Source organism: Gossypium hirsutum, chromosome A09 (genome assembly GCF_007990345.1).
Source record: "Gossypium hirsutum isolate 1008001.06 chromosome A09, Gossypium_hirsutum_v2.1, whole genome shotgun sequence".
In the NCBI taxonomy this organism is placed as follows: domain Eukaryota; kingdom Viridiplantae; phylum Streptophyta; class Magnoliopsida; order Malvales; family Malvaceae; genus Gossypium; species Gossypium hirsutum.
Window position 1 is genome coordinate 61,374,787 of NC_053432.1, and position 13,033 is coordinate 61,387,819.

Below are 13,033 nucleotides of genomic sequence, written 5' to 3' on the forward strand. Positions count from 1 at the left end.
GAAAAAAAAAAGATTTATTTTTCATTGGTTGAGTCATTTTTCGTGAAACAAATATAAGAAAATACGAAGAACATTTGTGTAAGTCATCTTTCATGAAATAAACACACCCTAAATTACCTTGTTTATCTTGATATGAGATTGAATTGTTCCTTAATCCTTACCTTATAGTTTGTTTACGAAAATAGTTAAAATTGTTATCAATTGTCGTAGTTTTTTCTAGGGGTAAATTACACCAAAGTTCACTAAACTATAAATAAGTTTACGTTTTTATCACTTAACTTCAAAAAGTTAAAAAATGGTCACTAAACTATTCAAAAGCTTTTAAGGAGGAAAGTCTTAGTGAGAGAGTGATCTAAATTGTGTATAGGACTAAGGTTACAAGTTGGTAAGTGAATTAGATTTCAATCACATCTTATACAAGTTGATTTATAATAGATTACTCTTTGAGCAAAGCCTAGCATACATAGAAAGTTTTTGAATTGTATAATCATATTTTTGTGTCCATCTCTTATTTTATATCTATAGTTAATTTATAGTTATTGTTACTTTCTAAGCAAGGCCTCAATTGCAACCAAATAAAAATCCGGAAGGTAAAATCAACAAATTCACATAGGTATATATTTATATAGCTGATAAACTTACATTTAAAGCCTGTAAAAAGAAACAATCCAATCTATTTGCTTTCCATATCTATGGCAAGTGGAGTCAACATTTTCGACAAAAGAAAAAAGCTCTAGGTTTTTTAAGATAAAATAGTGGGGAATTTGATGCCATTAATGGCCAGTAGTTGAAGCCTTTTCGAACAAACCAAGCCTATAATCACCCAACCTTGACTTATAAGCTGAAGCCTTGTATTCTCTCCATGTGAACTCATTGTACAAGCTCTCTTCACCTTTGGCCATTAGTGAAGGCAATGGCCTTATGGTTTCACTTAAAGGCGGACCTCCAAAATATATCATTGAAATTCTAGGTTTTAGTGAGTTTGTCATTACCCTATGCCTCACACTTTTAAGCCTCCCATTTGTCATCACCTGCCCAAGAAGAATAGAAAATTGAGAAGAAATTAAAATATATGGAGAGAGAGAGTATTGATATACAAATTAAATGGTAAAAATTTGTCATAAGTCCATGTACTCTTCTTAATTTAAAATTTAATCCTTAAATTTTTACTTTCAGAAATTTAGTCTCTCTACTTTTCAGATTTGAGAAATCTGGTCCAATTGTTAACACTGTTAAATTTTTTTGTTAAATTCAAGTCCATTACAATGTCATTTTTATAGTTATATTGCTACCATGTGAGTATTTTTTTTAAAATTTTAAAATGTTACACCAACAAATTTAACCAAAAAAATTAACAGTATTAACAATTGAACCTGAATTTTGAAATCTGAAAATAGAGGGACTAAATTCTTGAAAATAAAAGTAAATGATTAAATTCCAAATCTATAAAGAGTGCAGGACCTGTGGCATATTTTAACCAACTTAAATATAATTTTGGTTGAAATTAAAAATAATTATGGTGTATTAGTTTTAAATCAAATTATGTGAATGTAATTTTATAGATTTTATATAAATATAAGAAAGGATAAAAATACCTTCAAAATAATATTTTCACTTTGTAAAAACAATGGGTTTTTAGTAATTTCATAACTGAATTGAGATTTGATTAACAGGTAATATTAACTTACTTAAATTCTTAAATAATAGTACAATTCTGGATGTAAAAGTTGTAAGATAAAAAATTTATTAAAGATATTAATAGAAAGTATATTTAAAATAATTCTTTTTAACATAACATAAATGAGAGATAGAAAGAGAAAAAAATGTTGTAAATAATTTTATTTTCAAATTGAAAGAAAAAACTTTTATAAAGAAATAAGGAACTACAATGAATGGAACTTATTAAAATAGTGAAGATATCAGTTGAATTTTATTAAAATATTAAATTTTATTGAAGATTAATCGGATTGATTTAAAATTTTACGTGCATAATAAACATTATTATATTGATAAATTTATTAAAGTTATAATCATATAAGAAGATTAAAACAAAAAATTTAAATTCGAAAAATGATTATGACAAAAAAATAAATTCATTTAAGATTTGGGCTCAACATTGAAGGGCTTGAACTTGGCACAAACCTGACCATTACTCGATTTTATGATATGTTTTTTTATTATTATTTATATAGTTTATCTTATATGACAATTAAACATATAATTATTAAATAGTACATAAAATTAATATTTATGTTAAAAAAACTAAATTATATCATATTCATAATATAGATAAAAAAAATTGTAACAAATATATTTATAAAATTTTGATATAAAAAACAAAGAGTAAAGTTAAGATATTGAAACCTATGGTACATTGAGTACAAATTTTATTATGTGCATTTTCTAGATTTTACATAAAATATAAAATAACAAAAATGCCCTTGTAGCAATAGTTGCTACTTCATTAAAAAAAAGGATTTTTGGTGATTTTTCAACTGAGTTGAACCCCTACAATGTGTGTGAAAAAATTATGCAACACATATATCTATAAAAGAATTATATAAAAAATAAACGAGTTTTTGGTTGAAATCACAAAGTTAAAATGTTAAATTTTATAATGTTTTAGGCTCAAATCTTGTCATATGTATTTTTTTATAAAAAATATAAAAATATAAAAATACCCACAAAAAATATTTGTTGCTTTATAAAATGGCAGAGTATTTGGTAATTTTCTAATTGAGTTGAGACTTAGTTAATAGGTAACGCCGATTCAATCAAGCACATTAATAGTAAGTACTAGATTTTGTCACACGCAAAATGGAATATTATCTTTTAAAATTCAATAATGAAGATAGGTGGAATGGTAGCGAAATTGTATTTTAATATTATTAAACATATGTTTAGTTTTTGAATTTTTAATTTTTAATTATCTTATTTAAAAATGATATAAAAGTATGGAAAGATAAAAATATCATCACAACAATATTAATTATAATTTAAAAAAGAGTAATTTTTGTAATTTTATAATTGAATTGATCATAACTCGATACATCAACTCAATAAAACAATTAAATAAATAATCATGTCTAAAATAATTTGACTTAACTATTTATAAATATAGATAAATTTGAACTCCATCATATGTTAAAATGTAAACATAGTTGGCAGTGGTGGAGTCAGAGAGCTGGTTGGGGCATGGCCCCTAAAATTACATTTTAACCCTTTAAAAATGATAAAAATTTAATTTAATCTTTTAAAAATTATAAAAGTATAAATTATTAAAATAATAAAATTATATTTTTATGATAATAAAAATATATAATTTAATTTTTGCACCATTTTTTTTTTTACTCCACGGCTAATAGTTGGTAGTAATAATATACCTGCAAAGCATCACCAACAGTGACAAAGAAGGAGGTATGATCAGGTGGGACTCAAACCCAAGTCCCATCTTTAAGACATATTTGCAGTCCCGACGTGTTGTTGGATTTTAGTAGTGATATTATTTGTGGGTCGGTGTGTTCCCCGAACCCTATCATTTTCCTTCCGCTCAATGCCTGCAGGTCTTGGCTAATCGGGTAATGGTTTAGCCTCAAACACCAGTCACTCTCCTCCTCTCTCAGCATCTTACTCCACACATCCCTTCGCTCAATCCCCAACCCTTCCGCTATTAGCTCCACCACCTCGTACGCCACCGCCTTCACTTCCATCACATAATCCTTCACCGCTGACCTGTTTCATGATAATATTATGAAATAACGATCAGATGTCACAATTGGATGAGACACCAACTAACAATACCTTAGTTATATAAAAAAAAAAAGTTATGATCTTTGTGGGAAACTTGTAAAAGTTTTAAGTCAAAATATATTGAAAGGTAGAGTTATCTTTTCAAAATTAAATATTTTTATGATATTTACTGGGATTAGAAAATGAATGTGGTATCTCATTTAAAATATGGATTAAACTCGGACTCAAATGTTAAATGCTTAAACTTAATTTCTCTCAATCAATTTTTTCAATTTTATAATATATTTTTTCCTTTACCTTTTTATATTTTACCTTTTTATATATTATATGAAATTTAAATATCGTAGTGTAAATATAAAAAAAATTTAAATTGTTTGTTGTTAAAGTTAGGAAAATAGTTAATATTTAGACTAAAAAGATGCATTTTGCAAGGTAGAATAGATAGACTAGAATTATAAAAAAAATGCAAGGACTTCCTAAAAATTTACCCAAACATTTTACCCGGGAAATTTCTGGGTTTTGATCGGTGTTGATAAGGAGATATTCAATCCATCCCACATCACCATTGGGTCCAATCCCTTTAGTACCGTAACCAAAGGGGTTGGGCGGACCGGCTTTGTCTTTCACAGACCGGGGAAGATTAAAGAAGCTAAGAGCTTCGGCTTCTAATCTGGCTATGGTTTCCATAGGAACGCCATGGTTAAGCAGCTTGAAGAACCCAAACTCCTGGCAAGCTTGAATTATCAACGTTTTGGCCTTTGGGTCTCTTAAGTTTATGGATGGGATTCCTTTGAAAACACTAATCCTCGGCTTGCATGTCTTGATCGATGCGTAATGGTCATCTAATGGTGCTGGCTTTGATAAAACAACCATTTATGTGTGTGTGTTATGATATATGAAATTAAAGAGAAAGCAAAGAAAATTTTATATAAAAGAAATGATAGAATGATAGGTATGGAGTGATTTGTAAGAGGGATTTCTTATGGGATTTAAAAGAGGTGAGGGATTAAGGATTTATATAGGAGTTGTAATATACTAATTTAATAGTATTATTTTGTAATTTCTAGTTTGGGATATGAATTTATCATTTTTTTTTAAATTTGGTTTTTACTTTTTTTTCCAATATTAATCCTTCAATTTTTATTAATTTTGTGGTTCAATAATGTGATACTATAAAATTAGTATTATGAGATTATGTTACATCATCACTTAAATTTTTATTACAAAATTAATTTTTAAGTAATAAAGTAACACTATATCAAAGTCACATCACCGCATAGACCAAGACAAAAATAGTTCTCAAACTTTGGAATTAATATAAAAAAAAAGGATTTAAGGATGAAACTGAAAAAATTTGCCAATAATTTCGCCCATCTCCAACTTAGTTGTGCTAAGTATGTCATAATCCAAAACTTAATTTAAATTTTTTGAGCTTAACGATTTATTCGGCCCTTAACTTTATAAAAGTATTATTATTATTATTAGTCAAATCACCTCAAAATAAATAGAAAAATTAATATTTGTTAACTTTGCTTTCGTGTCATACACGTACTATGTTACCAATTAATTAAATTTTAAAAAATATTTTTTTACAATTTTGTATTTTTAATAATTTTTATTTTATAATTTTTAAAAAAAGTTATATATATTTAAAATTTTTAAATTTTTAAAAATTAATTAATTGTTGACGTGGTTTTCCACATCAGCAAAGTTAAAAACAACAACTTTTTCATTATTTTTTGGGTAATTTGACAAATAATGTAAGTTTAAAAACTAAAAAAGACACAAAAATAAATAAATGACTAAAATGATTTTTTTTAAAATTGGAGGGCTAAATATTATGCCTATTTTTGTTTTAAGAAAGGGACCATTTGGCTTTATGCTATCTTGTTTAGAAATTTATGCAATTTATTCAAGATCTATCTAAACAACATAGAGTAATTTACTGAAAGTGTAATTACTGGGCTAGTTATTACACTCTCTTTGTAATTACACAGTTAAATAATTTATATTTTAAAAAGAATTACTTACTATAAAAAATATTAGTATGACAAAATAAAATCTAAATAATTATAAAAAATTAAAATCAAATTATCATAACTATATTATGTTTAGTCTAAAAAATATTTGATAATATGATTATTAATAAAAATAATAACAAAAATAAACATCATATGCAATTTTATGTAATTATTTTTGTGTATGTTTGTTGAGTTATTCCCTCTTTAATGTTTAACATATGCTCCTTATCATCACTTGTTCGTCATTGTCCATGTTCATCGTCATCTAAATTTGAATATGCATCATTAATATTGTCAGTATCTCTTTTTTGCATGTGTTCCTTAAAGTATGGATTCTCTCAATTCCACATATGATTAAAGTTATGAAATATGCAACATACCAATACGATCCAACCTTGTTTTTTATACTATACTAAGTTAATGTTGTTAATATAAAAAAATTTATTTTTTTAGAACAACAAACTTCTTCTTAGCCTCGTATCGAAGCCTTAAATATCTCAAATTAAAGAGTTCACAAGTTATCTATTGTGTATCACACAATATGGTGCAATAAAACATTTTCTATTTGCATAATTAACATAGACCTTATACTCCTTTTTATAGCACATAAATTAAGGTAAAAATAATATAAAATTTATAACATATAAGCTTTATAAAATAGGTTTTATAAACTATTCAAAACTTTGATAACATTTCTTATAAATAATATAACTTTTTCATAACTTTATAAAGTTATTTTTTTATAAATAATATAACTTTTTCATAATTTTATAAAGTTATTTTTTATAAATAAGTTATGATAAAAAATTTATAACATTTTTACATTTTTATGATTAAGTATATTATTTTTATAACATATAGTATGGACAGATAAATAAGTTATGTCCATACTTATTGATTATAACTTTTTATAAATAAATATATTATAATACTTATAATAAATACTTATAATAAATTTTTTTGTCATAACTTTATGACTTTTTAGGATTCAAATAATATTTTTATTACTTTATAAAATACACAATTTATTTTTTATAATATAATTTTTTAGTATTTATAATATAAGAAGTTTTTTGTCATAACCATTTTAAACACTCATTATCATGCCCCAAAATATAGAGAGTTAATTGAAATACATAATTAAGAAATTGAATAGGCTTGATGGTTAAATAATTAGTGCACTCCTTAGAGACCTTAGGTTTAAGTCACTCCTTTCTTTCTTTTCTCCTTTTATTTTCAGCAACCTTAGATGAAAGCCACAATGAATAAATGCTGTCAAGGATAAAACTTAGTAAAAAATAGGCCTTAGGCTTAATTAATACTTTAGTTCTGCTTTGTTTGCCCAAGTTTGAGTTGCTCCATCTCCAAAATTGTTTTTTCTTTCTTTCTTTTAATTTTAGGCCCAAAACTTTGGGAAAATTACCCTTATTGCCCTAGGGGTTCCAAACCCTAACCTATTTAGCCATTCTTTTCCCAATTGAACTAGATTTAATAGGACATCCTCTCATCTTTTCTATTTCCTCTCTTATTTCTTCACTTCTTTCTCATTTGCATAAAATTTTACATCTTTTTATTACTGAATATTTTGCTTTTCGAATCAAAATCAAACCCCGTTTGACTTGTTTTTCCTATCAGTGGTCGATTTCAGCATTGATAGCACTCGTTTCTTTTCATCCAAGTTTGGTAAGTACATTTTAATCTAGGTGTTTAATCTCAAATTTATGTAGGACTCCTATCCACGTTAATCTTGTAATCCGGTTACACAATCTTTCTCGGTTCTTGTCAAATCTTTCAACAATCTTGACAATATTGAAATCAATCATTAACTCGTGTATAAATATCATTTGAAGGACTCGTTTTAGGTGGATCGAATCATATTTAAACGCGTGGAACGTTGATCGTGCTCTCGGTCAAAGGTGTTTGCTCTTTTAGAATCGAGGCAAACCGCGTTTAAAAATAGAGCCACACGGGCATGTGGACCACATGACCCCTTACACAGCCGTGTGCCTCTAAAATCCTAGGCTAGTTCGAATCTCTCACGGCCAAGAACTTTCCACACGATTGTGTCTCCACTGTAGCCTAATTTTGCAATTTCCACACGACCACAGTCTATTACATGGCCCTACCACACGATCGTGTAACCCATGCATATGGCTTAAAGCCTCTCACATGGCCTTGTGACCCCTGATTTACAATTTTTCCTAGAATTTGTGAATTATTTAATTTAGTCCCTAATAGTCCCCAAACTATTTTTAGTGTTTATCTCATTCAATTGAGTTCCTAGTATTATGAATAATGTTGGAATCCATGATTTAATTGACCAAAATGTTACTGTAAATGCATGATATGTGATTGGTACATGTTTACTATCATTGGATTATTGATATACTATTACTGTTACTCGTACCACTGTGTTTTCGATTGCATGATCAACATGACTACTATTATTCATAAATTGAATACATGTCATGCATGTCTACTACTACTATTAATCTGTTTACATGCTAAGTATGTTTACCATTTCTGTATTGTATTGTTATTGGCATGTCATACTGTATTAGTAGTTTATCTACAAACATTGGTGGTTTATCCACAAACATACTAGTAGTTTTTATCTGCAAACATGTTGTGCACTCACAACCTACTGGTAACAAATTGACTTGCAAACACCGGTGGTTTATCTAGAAACATATTGACAACTTTTATATGCAAATACGTTGTGCATTCACAGCCTATTGGCAATGTATTAACCTATAAACATTGGTGGTTTAACCACAAATTTACTGGCATCTTTTATCTGCAAACTCGTTGTGTATTTATAACTACTAACAGCATATTAACTTGCAAAACTGGTGGCTCGTCCACAAACTGGAGTGTCAAGGTTAAAAAGTTCTAGGGAACTCTTCCTGTGGAGTGTCACGATGGAGTAGGACCCTTTTCTTTTTTGTTAAACTAAAATTGCTTTGCATCATCACGCATAAGCATGCTCGAATGTACTGTCAAATTCTGCTATACTATATGGTAGTTATTATACTAAAAACTATTATTATGTATGCTTGGTTTATTTTTCTGCATTGATTTTCTTGTAATGGAATTCACATAGAGCTTCATAGCTCACTCCCCTTTTATTTTCATCTCTACAGATAACCCACCAGGTTAGGATGCGGACACGACATCCGAGAGTCTCGGCTCGATTTTGATTTATTTCAATACTTTAGGTTTATTATTTGGTATTTTTATTCAGAGATTGTAATGCTTTATTTTTGAACTGTGGCATAGAACTTAGGATTTGAGTTTTCTTTTCTTATAGCATGCATGACTTTTATTTCGTTTTTTTAATGTTGAAACATGAGTTTTAATTAATTATGCATGAAAGATAAATTTTATTAAAACTATTTTATTAAAACTAAGTAAATATCATTTTTTCCGCCGTTAAATTATAAAAAAGTTTTGAGTAATAAACAAATCAATTATTAACTAAGTTTTTAAAAGGTAAACACCGTTACAAGAAAATGTTTTACACCCAAATCCGATTATTAACTGGCTTTCCAAATATTACCTCAATAAAGAAATGAAAAAAGAAAATATAAGCCCGTTTCAAAGTCCAACTATTCAGTCTAATTTAAACAATTATTATTAATTAAAAATTATCTTTATTTGAATATAACTAAAGAATTATACAAATATTTTTAAAAATTTTAATAATAAATTCGAATCCAATCAATATGAACCTAGATAAAGAATGAAAATAAAATTTGAATGGTGAATAAAATCATGGTTGTGTGAACCAAATCGGACAAGTTGATCAGTTTGATTGGATCGAGAGTTAATTAAGATACTGATTATAAGAGAAATATTAGGGCGGTTGACTTGCAACTCGATAAAAATCGATTAAATTGAACTAAAATTTTGTTTCAAAAATTCTTTATTTGTTAATATATATATTTTTTATGATTTTTTATGATTATTTAATTAAACTGATGAACTGACCCAATCGCTTTAATCACCTGTCTAAATTTGAAAACTTTGGATAAAACAAACCAAGACAAAAAGTAAAAGTGTTGAAGTTTAATATTCATATTTGAACATATTAAATATTTTTTTATTATGTAATTTTTTTTATTAATTTTGCATTTTAAACTTTTATTAGAGATAGGAAATAGAAATTATATAAAGTTTGAATTCATGATTAATATCAATTAAAATTTTGAACTATAAATTAATATATTATTAAATTGCACTTTAATCTTCAAAAATGAAAAAAAAATGGTAAGTTCATTTAAAAATATTTTAATAATTAATTGATATATGATGAAATTACATTTTGACTTCTCAAAATTTTATAATTCAATTCCGACCTCTTAAAAGATTTTGGATAGACCCAAACCTTTTATAACAATATTTCATTATAGCAATCAAATTTGCCATAAAACTAACAGTCTATTATCTCAATTTTTAATTAAATTAATTCTATTATTAAATGAAGTAAAACTCATAAATTTTAGTTAATATATTATTTTAATAAAATGTTCAAACTTTATAATATAAAAATATATTCATCATATTTTATTAAGGTTTAGTATTTGGTACACTAATAGTATATTTTATTTCCACAAGCAACCTTAAAAAATTGACATTTTTCTTTTTTAAATATTTTTCTATACCCCTAAGTGTATCAAATATTTTTCTTTTTTTATTAAATGAAAACAATCATTGGTAAATAAAAATTACATTTATAAATTTTATAATTTTTAATTTAAAAATTAAAAACAACTAAAATATGATTTGAAGTTAAGATATATTAATGTGGTACTTTGAAATTGTGCCACATATTTTCTATCTTAAATTTTTTTATAAAATTATATTTTTTAATATTTTCTGTATTTTTTTAAAATTTTTAAAATTTTTTATTCACGATGTGGTTGAAGCTCAAAATTTTAGAGACTAAATTAAAAATTTATAAAACTTAATGCTAATCCCTATTTAAAACCACAAAATCTAGTCAGACTGAGATAACTAAATGGTTCAAAGTAATCCAACCCGACCCGATCCAGTGATCCGTTTACGAAGCCTAGGCTCTAGGGCTCTTTATATGTAACAGAGCTTGAAGTATATATAAGTCAAAGTAAAAAACCCTAGCTTCCTTCATCTCCTACATCGAGCGAAAAGAGTAAGAGACAACAATGGTTACTTTCCGGGTAAGTTGTCAACGCTTCGGTTTTATCTGATCTACCCCATCCGCCCTCTCAATTTCCTTACTTTTTTACTTCGATTTTCTACGATTTCTCCTCGTTTTGTTTTTTTGTTTTTTATTTTATTTTATGCTGAAATTTAGTTTCGATTTTGCGATGTTATTAATGGGTTTTGATCCATTAGAATGTTTGGGTTTTCATTTCTTTGAAATTTAGTCGTAAACTATGGGATAAAAGAGCTGCATTTTCTTAGCTACCAAATGGAGGAGTAATGCTTTTAAGCTGTTTGAATTAATGCCACAAAGAAAAAAAAGATTTTTTATATTAGTTTTGTTTATGGTTGCAGTTTCACCAGTACCAGGTTGTTGGGAGGGCTCTTCCAACGGAGAACGATGAGCACCCTAAGATTTACAGGATGAAGCTTTGGGCTACCAATGAGGTTCGGGCCAAATCCAAGTTCTGGTTAGTGATTATTTTCATTTCTATCTTTGAATCTTTTTTTTTGGGGGGGGGGGTTTAATTTAATCCCCATTTTATTGAAGTTGTTGATTTGAGTGTTTGTTCTTGAATATTCAACAGGTACTTCTTGAGAAAGCTGAAGAAGGTTAAGAAGAGCAATGGGCAAGTCCTTGCCATCAATGAGGTAAAAATGCTTAGTGATATCCATTTGATGATTCTCTATTTATGAAGTAATTTGATGCTTAAGAAACATCCTTTTAATTGTATGCTTGAATTTCTTGTTAGACTCCTAGGGTCCTTTTTTTAGTATCGGAATCTATGTTGTGTCATTTAGTTTATCTGTTGAATTTAGATGGGGATTTTATGTTTTTATGCTGTTGTCTTTAACTTTGCTCTGTTTTAGTAGTGTTTGAAACTATGTTATTGGACTCACCAGGTTTTAGTTTATGTCTGTCCAATTTAGATGCGTAATTCATGTTTTATAGGCTATTTTCTTTAAATTTGCCCTGTGATAAGTTGAGAAATTAGATATGAAAGAAACATCTAACCATAAGGCTTTCATGCCGATTGTGTTTAACTGGAATTTATGATCATCTTGAATATAAAATTTCTGTTCTTTTATGGTTTTTGTTTTTCTTTGTATAATAGAACTTTCTATAGTACATCTTTGCTTTGCAATTAACCATCAAATGCAAGGTGGAAATATTGATTTGGTAAAAAAATAGATTACACATTACATGTTTAAGATTTTGAACTCAAAAGTGGTTTTTGGAACCAAAGTTGATTTGAAATATTTGATAACAAGATGATGCCAATTACAACATCTTTCTTATCTCCTAGGCTACATTGCTTTGACTCTTTGTTTTCTTGAATTAATTGTGGCTGACACCTGTATCAACTCGATATGGGGATATGATCACATACTCATGATTGAAACACCCGAATTTGAGTAACATTGCTTTTCTTGTTGATCCCAAATCGTTTAGATTCTGCTTTTGGGACGAGGGGGGAGTTAATATTTGATTAATGTCGCGAATGGATTGTCTAATATGCCAAAAGGGACTTGAATTTTGATACATTAATTGATTTTGTTTTCAATACCCATTCTTCAGATTTTTGAGAAGAACCCTACCAAGATCAAGAATTATGGTATTTGGCTCCGTTATCAAAGCCGTACTGGTTATCACAACATGTACAAGGAATACCGCGACACTACTTTGAATGGAGCTGTTGAACAGATGTACACCGAGATGGCTTCTCGTCACAGAGTCAGGTTCCCTTGCATCCAGATTATCAAGACGGCGACCATTCCAGCTAAGCTATGCAAGCGGGACAGCACCAAGCAGTTCCACAACTCGAAAATCAAGTTCCCATTGGTATTCAAGAAGGTGAGACCACCTACCAGGAAGCTGAAAACAACTTACAAGGCATCGAAGCCCAACTTGTTTATGTAATTTGTTTTATCATTTGATGAGAAATTTTTGTTAGTGAAATCATATCAGTTCGTTGATCAGATATTGTATTTCATTTGAAAAGGTTGGAACTTTTGTTTGTTTGGGTTTTTCAGTATTTCATTTTTGTTTAATCAAATCGCCCAAAAAAGTTTGCTTA

The 13,033-nt window shown here is 27.8% G+C and overlaps 1 protein-coding gene and 1 pseudogene across 1 annotated transcript; one reads left to right on the forward strand and one right to left on the reverse strand.

Annotated features, from left to right (window-relative positions):
* Positions 1–605: 605 nt before the first annotated feature.
* Positions 606–4,722, reverse strand: LOC107939991 (gibberellin 2-beta-dioxygenase 2-like; annotated as a pseudogene).
* A 6,067-nt stretch (positions 4,723–10,789) lies between these two features.
* Positions 10,790–13,033, forward strand: LOC107943382 (60S ribosomal protein L18a). The gene is made up of 4 exons (XM_041076316.1): positions 10,790–10,969; positions 11,310–11,425; positions 11,543–11,606; positions 12,535–13,033. The coding sequence occupies exons 1-4, from the start codon at positions 10,955–10,957 to the stop codon at positions 12,874–12,876; spliced, it is 537 nt and encodes a 178-aa protein (XP_040932250.1). The 5' UTR covers positions 10,790–10,954; the 3' UTR covers positions 12,877–13,033.